Source organism: Mirounga angustirostris, unplaced genomic scaffold (genome assembly GCF_029215605.1).
Source record: "Mirounga angustirostris isolate CCGP_5_RB_7025 unplaced genomic scaffold, mMirAng1.0.hap1 SCAF_14, whole genome shotgun sequence".
Lineage (NCBI taxonomy): Eukaryota > Metazoa > Chordata > Mammalia > Carnivora > Phocidae > Mirounga > Mirounga angustirostris.
The window spans coordinates 49,534,593-49,558,311 of NW_026991722.1; the positions used below are offsets into that span (position 1 = coordinate 49,534,593).

General features: G+C 36.7%; 1 protein-coding gene across 3 annotated transcripts in view; it reads right to left on the reverse strand.

Annotated features, from left to right (window-relative positions):
* The window catches only part of THOC1 (THO complex subunit 1), a 55,561-nt gene that overhangs the window by 11,418 nt on the left and 20,424 nt on the right, over nucleotides 1–23,719 (reverse strand). For 2 of the 3 annotated variants that reach the window (XM_064577857.1, XM_045886958.3), the window contains exons 10-17: nucleotides 22,220–22,328; nucleotides 20,016–20,147; nucleotides 3,990–4,090; nucleotides 2,498–2,564; nucleotides 2,249–2,299; nucleotides 2,087–2,157; nucleotides 1,571–1,666; nucleotides 940–1,005 (exon numbers count right to left, since the gene is read on the reverse strand). In XM_064577857.1, the coding sequence (XP_064433927.1) occupies nucleotides 940–1,005; nucleotides 1,571–1,666; nucleotides 2,087–2,157; nucleotides 2,249–2,299; nucleotides 2,498–2,564; nucleotides 3,990–4,090; nucleotides 20,016–20,147; nucleotides 22,220–22,328 (693 nt within the window). The remainder of the gene's footprint in view (nucleotides 1–939; nucleotides 1,006–1,570; nucleotides 1,667–2,086; nucleotides 2,158–2,248; nucleotides 2,300–2,497; nucleotides 2,565–3,989; nucleotides 4,091–20,015; nucleotides 20,148–22,219; nucleotides 22,329–23,719) is intronic. The other variant, XM_045886960.3, reaches the window with a different exon arrangement.

Consider the following 23,719-nt stretch of genomic DNA (forward strand, 5'->3'; position numbering starts at 1 on the left):
ATAATTCGATGACTATATTTTCTTATTGCTAGAATTATTACTTGTTTTTTCAAATTTGCTTGGTCCTAAGTGTCCTCTTCCTTTTAAGTTTCAATTCCTTCTTTTATGTCTTTAACAATCTTAAATATACTTATTTTAAGCTGTATTTACTTGATGGTTTTATTATCTGAAGTGGTTGTTTAACTTCTGTTGTTTGTTTTGTTTGTTCTATCCGCTGATTCTTTCTCATGGTATATTGTTTTCTTGAATGTTTTGAGTTCAGATGGTTGAGTATCTTCAGACTTTTATCTATAGGATCCTTGTGTGGCTTAGGTTGAAGGTGTGACCTCCAGAAAGCTTTGTATCATCAGACTGAGACATCTAAATTCACCCCCTTAGTGAAGGGGTTCCTTTACACTGCTGGTAGTATAAATTTAAGCTGGAGGACTCCATGACAGCAGACTTGTGGTTATAATTTCTCCGGGTGTACTTTTCTCCTTCTCACCCACACCCCAGTTAGAAATGGACAAGCTTGTTTCCTGGGCCAGTGAGCAAGTCCTTCCTCCCCAGTCTGCTCTTCTTTTTATGTTTAGTGCAGTGCTTCAAGGGCCTCAGCTTTATTCAAAGGAAACTCAGTTACAAATCTGTACAGGCCCAAGGCCTTACCTTCTGTCCTTTTGTGGCTCTTAAAACCTAAGTTCCCTGGTTCCCCAAAGTGGGAAGCATCTGCAAGCTTCCCAGCTAGAAGCAACCATAATGGCTCATACTTTGGTTTTCAGTTCCCTCTTCTTTTGTGAATTCGTATTTTTCTGTGATTTCTAAAATTATTTTATCAACATTTCTAGGTGTTTCATGGTGGGAAGCCATATTCTGCTATGCCAAAGTCAACCATAATAAATTAATTTCATTCACTTAACATTTGAGAAAAGTAGTACCTCACGTGAAACATTTTAAACTTGCCTTGTCTCTGATTTGCAAGCTTCCATATTATCAGGACAGAGATTCCAAAGCCTTGTTAACTCCTCACTACAAAACAGACACATAAATAAATACATTTTTAATGGACATCATCCTCCTATGCCTTAAAGTTGTAAAAACACTTAAATAGTGAATTTTTAGGTGGTGACGGAATAAGTTTTAATTTTCTACATTAATTTTCGGTATTCGGCAAATTTTCTATATAAGCATATATTTAATGATACAATCTTTTTTTTTAAACATTCAAGCAGAGTATAGAGCAATGAATAATTAACTGGAAGGTAACAGAAACTGAAGGATCATGGTACCTTGCAGCAACTGGAAGTGAGCTGGATCAATCTAACAGCGATTGTATTGTCTATGACATGGAAAAAATGGCACAGCCTAGAGCCATGGATTTGGGAAGCAGGAGACAAAATGGAAGCTTATCTATCTGCATGAATCCATGTAATGGGCCCTTGAGACTGAGAGCGTGTGGTCTGTTTTAATCATCTATGTATGTACCAAACACCAAAAACACAAAAAACACATAAACTGGGAAGCTCTTACAGTAACATCTTCAAACTATTAAAAAAACGAATACCATCCCACATATGGATACAGGTTAACCTACTTTCCCATTAGAATTTTTTTGTTGGGTCCTTTCCCTAGGAAGTCCTCTGGTGCTGTTCTCTTGCGAGCTATTCTTGTCGGCTTGGTGTCTGATATTCTGTGGTGAATGAAACAAACTGGAATTACAAATGGATAGCACACATAAAAAGTGTTTAATATAAAAGAAAATTCAATTATTGTTTTCTTCCTATAAAAATATAAAAGCTTCCTATTATTATAGAACACTCATCAGATAGAAGACAAAAATGCCACACCAGGGGACAAATTACAAGGAGTGGGTATATAGCATTTTTTTCAATAATGATAGATTAATTTGTTCTGGGAACTTAATGGTAAGAAATCTGAGGTGAAAGATTCAACTAGAAGTAAATCAAAATGGTTGTATGCTTACAGAGTTCAACCTATACTTTATAATATGAAATATATACATCTATACATGTATACATCATGTAAAATAATCACGTCAAACCGTATTTTGAAATGCCTTTCTTCTCATAGTGCTTGGGTATATATTTACCTTTCTTTCACAAAACTTGGGCAGCCTTCATTTTTCCATGAGTTCCAGTTTTCTTCAGTGTTTAATATATGCTGGGAAAAACAAAGAAATTACATTTGTATAATGAAGGCCTTTGAAATTCTATTTGGTGCTAAGAAGACTATGTAAATATAAAACACATACCTCTACCATCTTTGAAAATCTTTCTCCATCGGGGGGGTTTTCAGATAGTAGCTGTGATTAGAAAGAATATACTAAGCTTTCAACAACTTTCTGCATCATAGAAGTGGTTTGTAGGCAGAGGACCAAGAAGTGTTCGTGGTCTTGTACCTGAGCTTAACTTTATCCTTATTTTCCTATTTGGGGCTGAAACAAAGAAAATTCTAAATTTCCATTTTGTTCAATCATGGGTTTGTTGCATGTTGAACTTACTTGATAAACTGATTTTGTAGTATCTTCAATCCAGAGTGATTGCTCATCAGTTAAAACATAGTTTGAACTAGGGAACAAAGCAATAAAAGCATGCTTGAGTTACAGCAATGTATATTCAATTTTAAGGCTTATATACTGTCTTATAAAAACCCGAGGCATGTAACAGATAAGTTAACCATACCAGTGTCAAATAGTGTCAAAAATTACCAAGAGAAGAACAATCACAAATGAGGATTATAAGAGAAAATTCTTGCACTTCATTTAGGATGGTTAGAATTGAAGACACAAAGGTGTATGAGGGAGGATGACACTATCAGTCTGATTAACTATGAACAGAGCAATGAGTGTTTCCTAAAATAAGAAATTTAATGTGGAATGAAAACCTCTGAGACAATATTAACATATTCCTCTCCATGTTGCACATTCAGATATATTCCTTTAAAAGGCAACCAAAACACAATGAATAAAAAACTCCCAAACCTTAGAGAAAGCTGAAGGCAGACCCAAAGTGTTAATCGGTGCTTTTAATTCAGCTCTCACTAGCACTGGATGCTTTATAGCCAGCCAATAAATAGCGATAGACTACTGTGTCAGGATCTGAGCACTTTAGACGCATTATTCATTTAATTCTCAGAATGACGATGTGTGCTTATTAAACAGAGACCATACAGATAAAGCTTGAATTCAAACCTAGGTCTGGCTCCAAAGTCGTCCTTGATCTTCCTACCATGCTATATTAAAACTCAATGACAGAGGATAAGAAATAACATTTTGAGTACTTGCTATGTGTCATCTTAAAAATCAAAAGTCTGAAAGAGCTAAATTGCACTCTGAGTCATGAAAGTGGGATTCAAAGCCAGCACGTAGTAAAGGCACGTTTTTCACACAACTAATAAATGCAACATTGCTTTGCAAACTTAAAAATGCCTTTGAGTAATGGTGAGCTTGACTTCAGTTATGGGTAGGATAAGAGGACGTGGTCTCTGCTACAGGTGGAGATACTCAGGAAGTAGAGGAACTGTTTAGGTTTTCTGAAACCCCAAAGAAACTGGAACTCCTCTGTTCTTCAAAGATTTACTTCACTTTTTTGAGTTGTAACATCCTAGACCACTCCACACCTCGTGAGAGAAGTCTTACGGGCTTAGTCTTCCAATCAGGTTTGGAGAAGGCCTGGGTGAGGTGAGGGGGAATGGTGGAAGTCTGGAACAGAGATGCACCCACACAACTGAGGATCCCAGGAACCCCCGTGCTCAGCAGGAGAGACTTCCACTGACAGTAGATATAGTAACACCTTCTCTCTGAAATAAATATCCTAACATCTAGAATCTCTAACAAAAACCCCTGATTCTCTAGTGTTGCTGCAAAAGGAAGGTTTCAGGGATGTGACCCTCATGCATTAAATGTGTCTGATACATAAGAAAAATATATCAGTACGTGAGTCCTCTTTTAGAGACGACTGTTTAGAAATCATTTACTACCCATATTAACTTACCTTTTGAATTTGACCTGCCCCTTAAGATACTGGAATAAAATGAGATACTGCAACAAGATGTGTCGACGAAAGTTACTGTCACTCAGTTGTAAATCCATCAACTAGTTGAAAAACAAGCACACACACACAAACACAAAACACATTAAATTCAAGTTTTGCCTAAAGGTACAGGTTATGCTAGTACAGAAAGGAAAGATTTTAATTAAAAAAAACACAACAACATTCACAGAGGGCTCACTGAGTATGAGGCATTATACTGCACAGGCCCTAGCACACTGGAGCACAGGCTTCAGATTTTTTAACCATTTTATCCCATGAGAAATTTAAATGGTGGTAGACAGCACTATTACATCTGTGGTCCTGAAGTCAAGACAAACCAAAGCAGAAATATACATAGGTAAAAGTATGGCTGCCACTTGCTCACATAGAAAGAAACAATGGCCAGAGAGCGGTCCATATACAGGTAACAACAAGGATGCTGCTCATTTCTGTAGCCCTACGAAATGCCTGCAACAGAGCTGGTGCTCGGTAATAAATAAGGAATTACAAGTGAAAAATCATCTGTGAGTTAAGTGGACCATTTCCTTATATTTTAGAGAAAACTATCATATTTGTATTATCACAGAATCTGCATTAGAAAGGACATGAAGGTCCCGTATGAGGAAGTTCTTCAACAACTGTGCCCCGAGGTGATCAGTAAGAATGGCCTCCAGCGTGAAGGCTGATTATGTCCCCAGAGCACTGCGGAACACTGAAGTCCATATCCACAAACACGTGCTGCTTCGGCCTTCCAGAGCTAAAGCAACAATGGCAAGCTGCCTGATTTTAAATGGATGAGCAACCCGTACGACGCCCGAAAACCCTAGGAATGGAATCCAGTTGAAGGTCCCAAGTTCCTTTGGCTATGTTTCCATTACCCAACATTCACTAGCCACTTCTTCCTTTTTAAACGTCGTTGGCCTTCCAGTCTGCTGTGCCTCCCCTTTAGGGACTGACTCTGATTCTGTTATTTACCAGATGAACTACCCCACCCCAAAATGAATGGCACAACTCCCCGACTTCCTTTCCTGCAGCTCCTGGGTGACTTCATCATCTCCACCCAGGCTCTCAAGGTCCTTGACAGTTCCACGGGTAGGCACAGCCTCTACTGGGGCCCCACTGCCATGGCCGAAAGCTCGAGCACAGCTGCCCCAGCTCGGAAACCTTCAACTCACAATCCTCTCACTATAGCCTCCTATTCTTCCAGTCTCTCACTCAGCTGTCCCAAGACCTGACTGAGACCTTCAGTCCCTTGAATCCTCTATTTCTACCTGTCAGTTCCATTCTGTTTTTACTGTAACCCTATTTTGGTTGAGATAAGGGGTCAGCAAACTTTTCTTAGACAGTAAATATTTTAGGCTATGTGAGCCAAGGGGCATATTATAAGATATTACACAAGTACTTTTGTAAACATTAAAATGAAAGAAAAAAAAAAAACAACAAAACAAGCAGTGGGCCAGATTTGGCCTGTGGCTGCAGTAGGCTGACCCCTAGTCCTGACTTTTTGGTTTATCTCTTTAACCACTTTGTCGCCAACTTCCTCAACACCTTTGTGCCACACTTCTGTCACATCTACGGTGCAAACTGACAACCCCAGATCAAACTAAGTTACTTACCTTCTATCAACACTAAGGCTTCCCATGCAGGCTGCAGGTGGAACTGCTTGAAAGAAAATACACACCATACAGCTCTGCAGATGGGAGCACCTCTATGCTGCTGCCTCCAACTTCAAACTCTGGTCTCTACTCAGCGATCTTTCTTTATTCTCCAAGTCTGTTATTCTCTGCTCTTCTCCACAGCAATTACTGCAAACCCTTTTCGACTTATCACAAACATTACTTAACCACCCTCTCACTCTCAGTCCATAACTACTGACACCTTCAATGAGAAAAAATTCATTAAACTGGAAGTTTTAGCTTCACGCACATCCTTGCTTCCTCTGTCTTGACATCTTCATTACTAAAGGTAACCCTTCCATCTGGACATCCCAATCTCCCTAAGTTAACTGAGTCCCATCAGTTAACTGTCCTGGTGCCTGTTATCTTCCACCCTTTCTTCTTTCCAAGCTCTCTTCCATTAGCATTAAGTAACTTCCCTCAAAGAGATCCTCAGCCTCCCCTCATCCTCCCTGAACAGCCAAAATTCTTCAAAGAACTGGCTATATTCACGGTTTCCAATTCACCCCTCAACCCGCTAAAATCTGTGGCTTCCTGGTTCACCAATTCACTGACAGTGTTTTTGCCAAGATCACTAATGACTTACTTGTTAGATTCAGTTGAACAACCCTCCCTCGCCCACCCAACCCGGCCCCACGAACACTTTTTTTTTTCCCCACAAATCCTCATCCTTCTTGATATGCTTGGATTCCATTGAGGTCATACTTTTCTAGTTTTTCTCCAATCTCACTGGCTACTCTTCAATCTTCTTCCTCTTCCCTAACTACCCCTTAAATTTAATTGGTTTTCTTGAGGATTCAGTCTGAGGTTTTCTTTCCTTTCCTTTCCTGTCTATATTTTTCCTTGAACTACCACATTTAAGCTGGTAACTATACTATATACCAAATCTATACTCTCAATCTAGATTGTGTTCCTAATCTCCACATCTGTATACTTAAAGAAGTTACTACATATCTCTATTTGAATGTTCAACTGACACTGGGTCAGATTTCATGTTCAAGGGAAAACACACCAGTTTTCCCCACAAAGCCTGCTCTTCTCCACTGTTGGCTAGTTCAGTAAGAGGCTCCACCACCCATTTGCCTAGGCAACTCTAGGAAGACTGCCTGGAGAAAGCACAACTATATACCACAGGAGTAAATCTCTAGTTGGAGTATGCAAGGAGAAAGAAACAGGAGATACCAAGACTCTAAGCCCAGTAAGAAACTGGCCTGTCTGAAGACTGTAAGTAGTTCAACCAGTTGGGAGTGAGGACAAACAAGCCTCCTGGCTTGAAGAAATGAACTGAAGTGGGTAGGCGCTGTAAGAACTCTTCATTTATCTCAGGCTTTAAGTCTCCCCACATTTATTTATGTTGGAATATATTTTTTGAGGGGAACAATGGACTGAAAATAGGAGTCAACAAGACTGAATCAGAGGTGGGAAGGGACCAGTGTGATCATTCAAGCTAACTGCTTCACATTATGCTTATGAAAACCAGGACCTCTGCAAGATCACAAGGCTAGTTTGTGACACAGCTGGGACTAAAACTGACACACTCAACTGTACTCTTTCTTCCATAACATGTATTTTCTAAGTTCGACTTTTCTTTGGTTATTTAAAAAAGGACACCATTTATGTCATGCAATGGGTCAAATATTTCTTTGTTGTCTTTGTTTCCTGAACAAAGGGCCTTTTATCGTCCTTAGCTTTTACTGCACGTCTCAGCTCAGGCCTCAGCATACCTGATTATTATTCTAAACCTAAAAAGGATCATGCTATTCTTCTTAGTTATTTTTATGTGCCTTTCTGTCAATAAACTGTACATGTAAATAATATTCCTGGTAAAATTAAACTGAAGTATGAAATCTTCCATTTCTGTCACTTTACTGAAAGTACTTTAAAAATCTGTACTAGAAAAAATATTAAGAGCATTCTCATTAAAATATTACTGACTTGTCATTATTAACACATTAGTTGTATCAAATTATGAAAAATGTTAAATTTCAAAAAGGTACAGTTAAGTAATATAACATTCATGTCCCCCTATCCAGTTATATATCAAATCCTAACATTTTTACTTGTTCCACATTTGTCAAACAAATAGTTATTACTGAAACTGGTGAAGCCTCCTCTGTAACCTCCCTCTCCTGCTCCCCCTCCTTCCCTCTACTATGGTAAATGCTACCATGTATATGGTGTTCATGATTCTCATGCATATTTTATACTATTACTATATAACATACTGAGGTATTTTGCATGTTGTCAAACTCTAATTACATATTACTCTGCAATAAGCTATTTTCACATGACATTATGTTTGAAATTTATACAACTTAATGCATGTAGCCCTAGTGCAGGGGTTGGCAAATTTCTGCGAAGGACCAGTTAGTAAATTCTTTTAGGCTCTGTGGATCATATGGTCTCCGTCACAACTACTACTTTCTGCTGTGGCCGCGCAGAAGCAGCTGCGGACAACACCTGGATGAACATACAGCAGCGGTGGGCTCCACTAAAACTCATTTATAAAAACAGGCGGGAAGCCAGATTTGCCGACCCCTGCTCCAGTGAACCCACTTTCAGTGCTTTGTAGAACTCTACTGCGTACATTTACTGTGATTTACCACTCAGTCTCCTGTTTGTGAACTTTCAGGTTGTTTCCAAACTTCCACTTACAAATACGTAATTTACAAATAATGAATCTTCTTATGTATTTCCTTGTGCATGTGTGTGATTCTCTAGAGGCCACATCTAAGAACAAAAGTTTTAATTTTGCTAATTATAAAATTGCTCTGCAAGTGGTTGTATCAATTTATACTTCAACCAGCAGTGTATGAAAGTGTCCTTTTGGGCGCCTGGGTGGCTCAGTTGGTTAAGCGGCTGCCTTCGGCTCAGGTCATGATCCTGGAGTCCCGGGATCGAGTCCCACGTCCGGCTCCCTGATCAGCAGGGAGTCTGCTTCTCTCTCTGACCCTCCCCCCTCTCATGCTCTCTATCTCATTCTCTCTCTCAAATAAATAAATAAATAAAATCTTTAAAAGAAAGAAAGTGTCCTTTCCCACAACTTTGCCAATACCATTTATTGTCAGGCTTTTTTGGTTTTTGTCAATTTGGTAAGTATGAAACGAATATCTCATCATTTCAAATTTTTTGGCTACTAGAGATGGTTTGCATCTTTTATAAGCTTTTCAGCTATTGAGGTTTCTCTAGCTGTAAGCCACCTGCACATACCATCTTTCCAGTTTTCCACTGGCTTGTCGTTTTATCAATAGAATGTTTAGAATATATTAATAATACAGGTGATAAATATCTTCTAGTTTGTGGCTGTCTTTTCACGTTGTCTGTGGTATCTTTTACTATTTCATACTTTTACATTTTTATATTAAATGTATTGGTTTTTCCCCTCATGACTGGTGCTTTTTGTGACTCAAGAAATCTTTCCCTACACCGAGTGTACATATTTTACATATATTTTTAAATGTTTCAAAGTTTTGCTTTTCTCATTTAGACTTTTAATTAACCTGGAATTGAGCTTTGTGCATATAACAAGGTATGAACTGGATTTATTTTTTTCCAAATGGATGACTTGTCCAAGCAACATTTAATAAGAATAATCCATCTTTTCCTCGCTAATTTGTAATGTAACTTTTGTGTATCAAACTTTCCAGTTTGTGCTTTCTAATGTTCCAGTGTTTTTCCTTCTTTATACTGTACTAATAATTACTTCACTGTTTTAATTATTAGAGCTTTACGGGTTTTAATATCTGATAGAGCAATTGTTTCCAATTTCTTCCGATTTTTCTTACTTCCTCTTGGCTTTTTCATAAGAACTGTAGTATCAACTTTTAAAGTTTCCTCAAAATTCACATGTGAATTTGATTCAAAATACACTAAATTTATGTGGATAAATGGCATTGGGTTTTCCTATAAGAGTACTCATACCTCTCCATTTTTCTAATTTTCTCCATGAAGATTACTCCTAGGCATTAGTTTTCATTGCTAATTTGACTTACATTTTGTAATTGGTTACTTATAGGAACACCATTGATGTTTCTCTTGTAACCTTGCTGAAGCCTCCTTAATTCTACTAATAGTTTGCTGGTTCTCCTGGATTTTCTCTATAGACAATTATATTGTCTTCCAATAGGGACAGTTCAGTTTTTTCTCTTCAGTAATTATAACTCTTCTTTTTTCTTATTGAAATGACTAGGTCTTCAACTATTATGCTGAACAGAAATATGGTTAGTAGACATCCATGCCTTGTTCTTGAATTTACTAGGAATATTTCTGAAAGTTAGATCATTATGTATGATACTTGCCACCGGGTTTTTATTCATTCCCTTAGGTTAGGAAAATCCCCTTCCACTTCTGATTTGTTTTTGTATTGAATATTAGATTTTACTGTAAGAATTTTCTTGGCATCTGAGATGACCATATAGTTTTTAAATATTTAAACCTTTAAACCTTAAGGCTGTTAATTTGGTATTACCATCTTTCTGATGTTGAACTTACATTCCTAGGATAAATCCTATTTAGTCTCTACTTAAAAAAAATAACTACTTTAGATTTGTTGAGTTAAAAAAATTTTTTTTCATCTCTATTTGTGAGACTGATATATATATACTTTTTTTCCTGTTCTATCCTTATTGGGATTTTATTTAAAAGTTACATCAATCTCATATTAAGGACCTGGTTGCTTTTCTTCTTCTAACCTCTGAAAATTCTCACTCATCTATTCCTTGAACTGCTGGTAATATGTGAGGAAAAAAATCTGAGCCTGATATCATTCAAAAGGTGTCATTTCAACTACATTTCTCTAATAGTTATTTGTTTATTCAAGTTTTCTATTTCTTCGTGAGTCTGGTGATTAAATTTTTCTAGAGTTACTATTTCATTAGATTTAAAAAGGTATTAGCAGAAGTTGTTCAGAATACATTCTCTTACATATTTTCAGTATTTCTATATTTTCAATTACACCCATTTTTATTTATTAATCTTACTAATATTGTTTACTGGTACCTTTTCACTTTTTTTCATCAGGCCTGCTCTATAAAATTTTTATAAAACTTGTTTCTACACAATTTTTCTTCTAAAAAAATGGCTTTTGGTTTTACTAAAGTGTTCTATATTTTCTTTGTTCTACTTCATCAATTTGTGCAATTATTATAGTTACCTTCTACTTCCTTAAGATTCTGTACCTAGCTTCTTGAATGGTATTCTCAATTCATTTGTCATACTTAAATTTTTCATTAATGTATTTAAAGCTGTAATTTACTCTTCTCACTTTATTTGTAACCCACACATCTGACATATAATACAGTTTTGCTGTATAATATCTTTATAACAAATTTAGAGTTTCCATTTTGAGTTCCTCTTCAACTCCTGGGGAAAGCTTTTCATGTTTCTATATATTTACCTCCTTTTAAGCCATCCTTTTTATCATTCTAATTTAACTGCACTATGGCCAGAGAATATGTTCTGCATGATATAGAATCTTTCAAATTTGCTAAGATTTCCTTTATGGCCTAGTACACAAATTTTGTGAATGTTCCATATGTATTCAAACAGAATAATTACCTCTATTTGTTGTGTACAGGTTTCCATATATACTACAATAAGCTTATTACTTTTATTGTTCAAATCTACCATACACTTAATACTGGTCTGCTTGATCCATCAGTAAATCAAGATTACTTTTGTTGTTCAAATCTTCCATATACTTACTAATCTTTAGTCTGCTAGTCTGCTCAACCCATCAGTTTTGATGAAGGCACTTTAAAATAACCCATTATAATTGATGATCTGCCAACTTCTCATAATTTTACAAGTTTTCTCTTAATAGATTTTGAGTGCATATGAATGCATGACATCTTCTTGGTGACTCGCTAATGTAGTATCTTTTATCCTACTTAAGCTTTGTGCCTTAAATTCTATTTTATTTGGTATTTATGTAGCTTTTGTTGTTCTTGTTGGTTCTCACTTGGTGTGTCTCTTTCCATCCTAACATTTCAACCTTTTTGAATAGTTTTAAGGCATATATCCTATGTGGATAGAAATTATAACATGCTCCCGTATTCCATTTGTTAAGTTTCTCCTGTGTTCTTTTCCATGTAAGTTTTAAGTTACTTAGGTCTATTTTTCTTCTTCTTCTTTTTTTTTTTGGAGATTTTATTTATTTATTTGACAGAGAGAGAGACAGCGAGAGAGGGAACACAAGCAGGGGGAGCGGGAAAGGGAGAGAAACAGGCTTCCCACCGAGCAGGGAGCATGATGAGGGGCTCGATCCCAGGACCCTGAGATCATGACCTGAGCCGAAGGCAGTCGCTTAACCAACTGAGCCACCCAGGCGCCCCTATTTTTCTTTCTTCTTAATGCAACCCTCTGGAATTACAAAGCTCAGCTATGTACTGAAAATGAACTAGGAAGGATACAATTCTAAGATGCAAAACTCTTTAAAAGGAAACTGCTGCTCCCTGGAAGACAAATATACCAATGACAATTGAGTACATGGGAAGCTGAAAGCCATCTGTATAGATGTGAATCTATGTTTTACTCTTGAGCCTTGAGTGAAATAGGCTCTTACATGCCTTATCTGAGCAGTTAGAATGTTTCCTTTCCTTGGAATATAAGTGTCCTGTATAATCTCTAGTTTGCCTAACAACTTCTGATAGAAATAATCTATCAATCTTAATAATTTAATAATTTCTTCTGTTCACTGAGTATTAGGCTCATTTTTTTTTCTTTTTTGTGAAAGCCCACTGAATTGTGGGTCAGGGAGCAGGAAATCAGGCAGCTGTCTTTCTGATGCCTAAGTGGTATGGCTGCAGGAGTTGCAGATTTCTCAAAAACAGTAATGAGTATATGAGTATATCGTACAAAACTCTAGTCAACTGTGTGTCTTGAGAGATTTCTACGAAAGTATAAAATCTCTCAAGTATACTAGAGTTCCTTCTTAAATTGTTTAAAGGCACCACTAAGTTCTTTTTTTTTTTTTTTTTTGAGAGCACGTGCATGTGCGGGGGATGGTGGTGATGGTGGTGGTGTGGAGGGGAGAGGGAGAGAGAGAATCTCAAGCAGCCTCCCTGCTGAGCGCGGAGTCTGACACAGGGATTGATCTTAGGACCCTGAGATAATGACCTGAGCCAAAATCAAGAGTTGGATGCTTAACCGACTGAGCCACCCAGGTGCCCGAGCACCACTAAGTTCTTATATTTCTGGGAGAGCTGTGAAAAACTCTTCTTAGACAATTAAGAAAGAAATAAGCCAAAACTCCAAACGCTTTGAATATATCCATTTTCTCCCCAGCCCGGGAGAAATATAGGTTCCAGAGTCATTATTTTAGAAAGAGTGCCATCATTTAAACTTTTTAAATTTTCAAATGTTGGATGTTGAATTAGGGTTTAGCAGACTAAACTGTAAAACAGGTATTAAGGAGGGCACATATTGCATGGAGCACTGGGTGTTATACGCAAACAATGAATCATGGAAACTACATCAAAAACTAATGATATAATGTATGGTGACTAATATAATAAAATTTCAAAAAAAATTGTAAAATAGTTTTCTACCTGGAATAGGTTCATATATCTTATTCAACTAAATTATCAAACATTTGGTTTCTGAGGAGAAAAAGAATATATAAACTATTACATAAGAACTAAATTATAAACTTAAATAGTATTCCTATTTACTAATAATTTTTTTTAAACTTTCCTTCAAAAAAAAAAGTTAAAAAAATGAAAAATCTAATTTTAGTTTAAGGATCTCAGTGTCCCTGCTGAGTTATAGGATAAAGAAAGGTATGTTCACAGTTATGAATATACTGACTACTTCATGCTTTTGTGTAAATCATGACTATGTAAAACGAGAGCTGTCATTTCTAAAGGAGCAAACATTTTAATATTATTAATAATTATTAATTTCTATTAATAATTAACAGAAATGATTATTAGTTTCTATTACTCTGGCTAATGACATAGCTAGGTTGGTATTTTCTCATTCTATCTTTGCTCTTATCTTTATCTTATCAATTAACCAGTCTCCTCTACCAACTCTTTTAGACTTTGTCCTTCTTCAGAATCAGGCTCCAAATCCATGGCCTACATTGGCAGGGTACCTTTTATACCATTTCTTTCTTTTTTTTTTTTTTTTTAAAGATTTTATTTATTTATTTGACAAAGAGAGAGACAGCAAGAGCAGGAACACAAGCAGGGGGAGTGAGAGAGGGAGAAGCAGGCTTCCTGCCGAGCAGGGAGCCCGATGTGGGACTTGATCACAAGACCCTGGGATCATGACCTGAGCCGAAGGCAGACGCTTAACGACTGAGCCACCCAGGCGCCCCCTTTTGTACCATTTCTTTAGCCCTTCCTGGATGGCTGCCTGGCAGCACCAGAGAATAGACTTTTTTATCTTGCTTGCATAACCATAGCTTGAATCACACACAGAGGGGATTCTAAAAATAACAGAGTGATGAGTATGCTCTAAATTTTCCAGTATGCTAAATGATACTTAAAGAGCGACCCTATTTGTCAGGCCCACAAAGTACAGAAGTGTCACAATAAAGAGCACAGCTCATGCCTCCCACTTTGAGGACCACTTCAGATAGATTTTATTCATATAAAAAAGTTAATCATATAAAAAGGTTTTAGTAACTGCATTTATCTTTTCAGATGGGTGGGTGCACCCACATGCTAAAACTGACGTTAAGTGTCAGCAAAACACTTCAAATTGCAAAGTTTGTGAAGCCCTAAAGATTCATCAATGCCTTCACTGCCCATAGCAGAGATAGGCAAACATCCAAATAAAACTCTGAAAAATAAAGTAACCCAAAAGTTTGTACATAATTCAACTGACGTGTCTAGACACATTGTCTATAGTTTATACAACAATGAGATCTATAACCTGGTCTCTATTCTCATGAAATATTAATGGTAGGCCAATGAAGTTTCCATTTACTTTCCATTCCTCAGTGGCAACCCAAGGCCCACCATTGATGTGCCTTGTATTTGATTATTTCAAAGCCCAAATCAAGTCTGTCAAACCATTTTAATCACAGCTGTAAGAAGCCCTACCAGCTGACTCAGATGGGCAGTGTCAAGACGTAAGGCTCGATGACTGATTTACATCAAGTTTTGTTAGTAGAAAATACCGCTCCAATCCTGCTGAGAGCTGTTGAGTCCTTATATGATTTTTAAAATATAAGACCTTCTTCCATCTTGGAACTAAAAGAAAATGTCAGCCCCTGCCTATTTAACAGCCTCTGCTATCAACTTTCTTCTCTCAAGGCATAGGGTCCAACAATCTAGTTTCTATTTAAATTTCAGACCATGATAATGACCTACAAGAATCTCACTGTAAAGTCCTGGAATTTGCTGGAGAGCTGGCTCTATCTCTGGCCTGCAGACAAAGAAAACTAAGCCATGTTCTAGAGCTGTCCAAAAACTTCCCAGACCTGTTTAAAGGGAGGCTCCCATGAAACAACTAATGAGACAAAATTATAGGATACGGATTAGGCTGTTTGTTCCTAAGTAAGCTGTAATATGTGTCATAAAGGAATACACCCATCTTTGCATTCACTGCAAAGATTCAACCTCGGATACCTCTCAAATGGATACAGAAAGTACAAAAAAGTTAAGGCAGAACAACTTTCTGCCAGGAATGCTTTTTTAAATGACCAAAAGTCTTTGAGAGTTCTGCACACAAAGCAGAGTCTGGGCAGGTTGTTAATTTTCTTTTCTCCATGAACAAGAATGGCCTTAATGACCACACTAGGATCAGTAGTTTGGGACTCTGGGCAGCCACCCTGGTAACTGCTGGCTGCCAAATATTCCACCTGATCTTTTCCATTTGGAAACTGAGTCTCAACTGTACAGGGAACAGGAGTTAGTGCTGTGAAGAAGTGGGCAATCCTGATGTCTACACCTAGTTACTAGTAGTACTCTTTTCTATGAGAACTCAAAGATACCAGAATACATTCTTTTAACTATCATGTTAATATCATGGTACTTAAATATTTTAAAATGTTGGTTCTGCTTTTACATGCTACATAGTGCTGAAGGAGGAATCTCTATAATACCAGTGCCTTTCATGTGGGTATGATAAATTGGACAATTAGAGGTGAAATTCTCCCTTAAATATTTCTGAGTATGACTCTGGACCAATCTTAAGGAACAGGTACTTCTCCACCAAAAAAACCAAAAAGAAACAAAAAACCCCAAAGTCCTCAGCACTACATTTAGTGACTGCTATTGTTGAATTATTTTACTATGCTAACAAGAAAACTGTGTTGTTAGAACTTAGTGTTTGCAATCATACCCAAGGCAGCATAAAAAAGTGGTCCTTGAAAATTACAATACCACTTGTTTCTAGGGGAGATATCCCTCTTTGAGAAAGAAGGTATGATAACTTACAAAGACACCTACTTTATTTGTAGAACCCATGCCTACCTGTGGTTACCATATAACTGGCCTGTCTAGAACTCTAAAGGTTGTATCATCCTTTCCATGCACTGATACTGATTCTCCCTCCCTAAGGAAAAGTATGATCACATTCATGTAAGCAAAACACAATGCTTCTGGGTAATAACATTCCCATTAGATGTGCGAGTATATCAAATGGATTTAAAACATCATGTAAAGTATTATAGAGATGTGGAAGGCTTCTTTCAGTGGAACAGGAAAACTTATAAAATGGTGCATACTTTTCATTAAAAGTACAGGTAGTGCACTACACATATTTTCACTTGGATACTGAGTAGTAAACACTGGAAATACACTGTAAAAATATGAAGAATGTGCAAGAAGGGTTCTTATACAGATCTAAATTTAAGATAAAATTGTTGCTTAAGAGGCAGTAAAGAAGAAAACTGAAGATACAAAACATTACATGCTTCACGTTCTCTTTGTTACAATTCTCTGTGCCTTTCCTCTTTTCCATATTATAAAGTATGAAGCTTCTCAAAGCTGCTTTTACCCCTCATGGTGTTAAGTAACAGAATTCCAGAGCTTAACCCTGGAAAGCTCATGTTCTCCTAACTGCTAGTCAAAGAAATCTCCAGAGTCAATAAAGAAACGACTCAGAGAGCCAGTTCTGAGACCAAGTGGTAAATGGAAACCAGTACAAAGGCACAGATTTTATACTCCAATGTGGAGATTTCTCTCAAAGTGTGTATTCTTGTTGTTTTCTATTATTAAAATGTCCTTGGAAATGTTATTTATACAAAGAACTTTAACAACATCCAGAGTTTTGAAGCAGCTGTCATGTCCTGAAAAATGTTACTTGTAACTCCTAAAAAGTATACAGAACTTTCACTGGTTTTATTTTGGAAGTTTTTTTGCCCCAGTATTATTTAAATAGACATCTAAGTTTTCTGAAGTGTGTCTTTAGGAAGGTTCTTTGTTAAAGCTAGAAGAGCTTTGGGATTTTCTTCCCCTCTTCTAAATAGGGTAAAACAAAAATTTCTTTATTCAACCAAAGAGTTTTTATGTTTCAATTAATAAATATGGCCAGATTTAAAAAAAAATCCATTCTGATAATCTGTCTTAAATCTGTTTACACTTGCTATTACTGATATATTTGGATTTATTTCTACCTTTCTGTTTTGGTTTTTTTTTTCCCCCTCCCTTCCTGCTATCAGTTGGGTTTACAAAATAGTCTATATTCCTTCCTGTGCCCCTTTTATTAGCTCTTTGCTGTTTAAGAGCTACAGGTTGTTTTCTTTTGGTGGTACTCTTTTAATACCTATGATGAAGTCTAAAATTATTCAGTATTTCTTTCCTCCTCCAGAAGATTATGAAGATTGAAGTATATGCTTAAATTGCTCATTAAACATCTGTTTTTCCTTCCCATGTTATTATTGTCATCTAGTTTAAATTCTACAATAGGATTTTTAAAAATCAGTTTTTATGACAGTTTTGTTTTTAATCAATAAATTTACTGTTTTTCCATTTTTGTGGTCACGACTGCTTTCTGTATCCCACTCCTTTCTTCAGGTTCAATTTCTTTCTTCCTGGAGAACATCCTTTAGTAGTTTTTAAAAAAGAGGGTCTTGAGTGGTATGTTTTCCTGGTCAATGAAAATGTGTATCTTGCCCATAGTCTTGAATGCATTTAGCTGGGTATGAAATTCTAGATTGATAGTCCTGTCCTCTCCCCTTAGTACTATAATTCCTCACTGTCTTCTGTCCTTTCTAGTATATTTGTCTTTTTTCCCCCCTTCGGTGGTTTTTAAGGTTTTCTCTTTATCCCTGGAGTTATAGCATGATGTATTGAAGTATGAATTTAACTTTCATTATTCTGCTGGTAGTTGTAGCATATTTTTAATCTGAGAACTTGGTATTACCTTTAATTCTTTTCAATATAGTTTTCCCACCATTCCCTCTATTTTGTTCTTTAAAAATCCTATTGGATATTTGCTGGAATTTCACAATCGACCATGCATTGCTCTTAACTGCTCCTTCAAGTTAACAAACCCCACCCCCGTTTCTGTGTGTTCTAGGTGAACTTCTTATCATTATCTTCTGGTCACTAGTTCTCGTTTCATCTATATCCAATCTATAGTTTAATTCTGTATATTCTTTTTTTTTTTTTTTTTTTTAAAGATTTGATTTATTTATTCATGAGAGACAGAGAGAGAGAGAGAGGCAGAGGGAGAAGCAGGCTCCCAAGGAGCAGGGAGCCTGATGTGGGACTCGATCCCAGGACCCTGGGATCATGACCTGAGCCGAAGCAGACGCTTAACCATCTGAGCCACCCAGGCGCCCTAATTCTGTATATTCTGCTTTGGTTTTGATGATCACATTTTTCATATCTAAGTCTCTCAATTAGTTGTCATATTCAACCATTCTATTTCATTTCTGCCTGTTTCAGTTTCACAATTTATTCATTCTCAGTGGATGCTAGATCATCAATTATCTCTTTGATTATCTAAAACATTTATTTTAAAGTTTTTAAAGTCATGGTCAAGCCATCTATCTGGAATAAATATATGTATATCCCAATAGTTGATTTGGTTGGTGATCTTTCCTAGTATTGAATTTCTTTATGAATTTTGGAATTGCAATGTATCAGAGTTTTGAATGAGAGCCTTTTGCTTTGTTTACTTCTTCTTTCTCCCTGTGTACATCCTTTCTTGTCAGTAGTTTTGCATTTGCTTCCACCAGAGCCCCTGGAATCAAGTTTGGAAAAAGTCTTGTGATGAATTTCTGAAGCCAACTATTTCATTGGTATATTATGTATATCATATATCCAGTCCAGAGCAAGCTGACACAAAGCTTGACACAAAGCTGTGTCTTTTGTTATCCCTTCACCCACAGCTTCCTATGAATCCACAGCCCTGGGCAGAAGATTGGTAACATTTTTTCTTAGCTTCTTTTCAAAAGTGGGTAAAGTTCCACCCCAGTTCCCGGCTTCAAGCAATGAATCTGGCTCTGGTCCCTGGTCCCACATGAAACACACTGGTGTCTATCACTTGTAGCCAAACTCTTGGGTGCCACCACCTGCTTGGGATGAGGCCAGCAGGCCCGAGACTTCAGTTTCACTCACTACTTGGTGTTTCTAGTCCATTAAGATATTTTTCTTGTTTCTGGAGGGCCAGCTTTGTCTTTTGGTTTTCTCATTATTTATTTATTTATTTATTTATTTTTAAGATTTTATTTATTTATTTGACAGAGACACAGAGAGAGAGGGAATACAAGCAGGGGGAATGGGAGAGGGAGAAGCAGGCTTCCCACGGAGCAGGGAGCCCGATGCGGGGCTTGATCCCAGGACCCTGGGATCATGACCTGAGCCAAAGGCAGATGCTTAACGACTGAGCCACCCAGGCGCCCCGGTTTTCTCCTTTTATATTTTACCTCCCATTTCTATGTGTTTGGAGCAAAGGGAGTAAGTCAAAACATACACTTAATGTGCCATTTTGACTGGAAAATTTACATAATCCCTTAGCATTGTATCTGAACAAAATTTACTGATTAAACTGTATAAATAAAATTATCAGGGAATGTTTAAACCCCTTATTTGTACCTAAATGACAAACTAATTACAAAATATTGTTTTCATAAATGCAAATTAAATCCTAACTCGAGGTTCAAAATATATACACCTAAAAACAATTAAACTGCAAAATAAGCCTACAAAACAGACAATGCAGAACAATTTCTTTCACCTCTGGAATCAAATTAGTCTTACTTGTGCAAGGAATTCACAGGACTCTCAAACTAATACTTATCAGCTTTAACCAAAAATAAACATTTCTATGAAACTTAACTTAAAAATATCAGTTAAATAGAAAAAAAGACCACTATTTATTATGCTTAGTAAAAAAGAAAAATTTATACCTTTTCACTTGTTAAAAATTTTGCAAAATATACATGTTCTCCTCCTGTTTTTAATTCTTCCATCTTTTTCCTGGAGGCCTGAGTGTCATCTAATTTATAACTCTTAAAAACAGCTAGAACTTCTTCAGAATACTGCAAAGTAGAAATACCAATTAGTTTTATTTGGCATTGTTGCCCAATAATTTTTTTAGTGCCTTTCTATGTCAAAATACCTAGAATTTACTCATAGTTAACCACGTATGCACACTGTAAAGCACATTAAACAAGAAAAAACTATGATGGCAAAATGGGATTAAAACTACTTGGTATGAAGAGTTCATGGTATTGTCAAAGTAGGAATAAACTCTCTACTCCTGAAAAAAGGTAATTTCTTATGCAGTTTGTGTAAGCGGCAAACAGAGAAAGTAATGCTTCGAAAGTACACAGAAATTTACCAGTGAAATTAGATGTTTAACCAGCTGTGGAAAATGCTCAAGCATTTCTTGTGCTAAACGCTGTGACCAAATAAAACAATGATGTCAAATCCTATCGGATTTGTTCCCCCAGTTGGGGAACAATTCTGGATGATTTCTCACTCATCACTTAATCTGAACACATACTGTGCTACTTTTAAGAGCTACCTATTTACCTTGGATTTTGACTACAACCAAAAAGGATCACTGATATTTAAGTAGCCAAGTAAAAGAAATATAGAGAATTCTTATAAAACAAGAACTACCCAGTTTTTTTTTTCCTGATAGTACGTTAAACTTTATTTTTTTTTTTTAAGATTTTATTTTTAAGTAACCTCTACACCCCAAGTGGGATTTGCACTTACAACCCTGAGATCAAGAGTAGCATGCTCTACTGACTGAGCCTGCCAAGGTGCCCATAAGCTTGTTAACCTTAAAAATAAAACTACCAGGGGCGCCTGGGTGGTACAGTCTTAAGCATTTGGCTCTTGGTTTCAGCTCAGGTCATGATCTCAAGGTCCTGATATCGAGTCCCACCTCAGGCTCTGTGCTCAGGGTGGAGTCTGCTTGAGATCCTTTCTTCCTCTCCCTCTGCCTCTCCTGCTTGTGTTCCCCCTCTCTCTAAAATAAATCTCTTAAAGTAAAATTAAACCGCCAGTTATTTCACCAGCAAAAAAAATGTGTTTATTTCGGAATAGCTGAGAATTGTAATCTGGGACAAGCAAGCTGCAGGTCCGGGAAAACAAAGACGACTGCTCTTTTATAGAGGAAAGGAGGAGTTAGGAGGGGCTGTTATAAACTAAAAGTCCATTGGAGTAAACTGGGAGTTCCAAGTATGGTGGCTTCTCATTGGCTGAGCTGTGACTGCCTCTCATTGGCTGGGCTGTTGCTGGGACAGGAAGAAATCTTCCTTTCTTCTGTTGGGATAGTAAAGTACTTTGACTGGCAAGGTCCATCTCTTCCAGCTGGCTCTGCAAATGACAACTAGTGCTGAATGTGAGAGTCTCCCTGCTGGCTTCCTGATTCCATTTTATTTTATTTTATTTTTTAAAGATTTTATTTATTTATTTGACAGAGAGAGAGACAGCAAGAGGGGAACACAAGCAGGGAGAGTAGGAGAGGGAGAAAAGCAGGCTTCTCGCTGAGCAGAGAGCCAGATGCAGGGCTCGATCCCAGGACCCTGGGATCATGACCTGAGTTGAAGGCAGCCGCTTAACAACTGAGCCACCCAGGCGCCCCACTCCTGATTCCATTTTAAATGATGTTTCCTTCTATTAATTTTCATAGGCTATATGGCTCATATGGTCTCAGTTACACTACTCAAGTCTGCCATTACAGCACACAAACAGCTACAAGTATTAGCATGGCTGTGTGCCAATATAACTGTCTACAAAAACAGGCAAAGTCTGGATTTGGCCCATGGCCATTAGTTTGCAACCCTTGTTCTAACAGGATACTTGAAATAATTTTGTGCAAAGACAAGACAATATATTCGACAAAAATTCATCAATTCATGTTGACAATACTGTGTAGAAACAAACAAAAAACCCAAGGCTGTAATTATGAACTTTTAAATCCCTAAGTCATTTATAAACTACTCCACAAAATCAGTGGTTTAACATTATGAAATAGGCATAAAAATGTACGAGGTAAAATTATATAATAAAAAGCATGCTGGATAAGAGTCAAGTTTTGCCTCTGCCATGAACTGTAAAATACTGGGTTTTGGGTAGTCTATGATTGGCAACTCACCTTAAGAAAAGTTTTCCATGAAATCTTCTCATAGCATTGCACAGGGTTCCTGAAGTAATCCTGAAGTGACCAGAATTTTCGATACAGGTTGTAATCAATCGGAATGGAGCTAATAAAATAAATGTTATGTTAAAGAAATCACTTAAGTTCTTTTAGAAATATCTAAGTGCTCCTAACTTTTCTTAAGTTATACACCCCTTTAAGAAGCTGACAAAAGCTATAGCTCCTTTCCCCACAGAAGTGCATATTCATACTTATACAAACTTTTATAAACAATTTCAGGGGATTCATAGACCCTAACAAGACCCACTTTATCTAGAGTGATAGAACCCCTGAATTGTGGCCCAATACATGATTATTCAGAATTAAAGACTGTTTCTCAACCTCTCTTGCAGCTAGGTGTGGCCCCATAGTTAAATTCTGGCTGGTTGGGAGTAGAAGTCATATGTGCAAATTTTGGGCCATATTTTACCATTTTCCTTTTTCCCTTTCTGCTGGCCAGAATGCAGATATGATGATGAGCCACATGGACTATAGAAAGAAAAAGCAAACACTAAGAGATGGTGGGACAAGAATTTAGGAGGAACATAGGTCCCTAGACAATCTCCCAGCTCTGAACTGCCTGTATCCAGACTTTTCCATAAAGAAGAAATCAACTTCCACATTGTTTAAGCTAATGTCACCTGGAACCTATGCTAAAAGCCACAGTGTGACACATATATGTAAAATACATATCAACTCAGTATTATAAAAATAAGCCTTTTCTTTAGTGTCTTTATTACAGCACTACTAATTCAACTTGCAATTTCACTGTTAAAAATCTGCAGTGTCAATACGTTCTTTTAATTTTTAAATTTACCAAAATTATATTACGTTTTAATTTTAAAAGTTAAACATTTCAGACTTTTTTACCCAAAAGATTTTTGTTTTTAACAAAATCTTCTGTATCATTCAAAACAGCATTATCAAAAATGCTTTAGGTATTGACTATTTCGTATCTTCAAATATCCACAAAAGTTTTCAACATCACCTCTGTAAAATTAATTTTATTTGTAAACACAATTGTGTACTACCTTCTATTCTTTCTAAATAAACCTTAATAAACTGAATCTATGGATTAGTTAGCATTTTTTTCTAAACATCATCCAAGAAAGACTGTAATTTCATGTGGGAAACAGGAAGGGGGTTTAACGATCACTATGATATTAAGAGTGTTATCTTCTCTATTCTGGTGAATAATAGGAAGTAAGTAATCTTCCACTCTTCATCTTTGAGATGGATATATTTAAAACTACTTTAATGACTAAGGAGTATTGGGGGCCATATCATAATGCATTTTAAAGGATTATAGTAAAGTAAAATGAGTATGATTTTTGTCATGTACTTAAGTTTTTTTGAGGGGGGAGGGTAATGTTTAAAACTCTGAAAAATGCCTTACTTTATATAAAGGAAGGTTAGAGTAGAAAAGCAAAAAATAATTTGCTAGTGTAAAAATCAGTT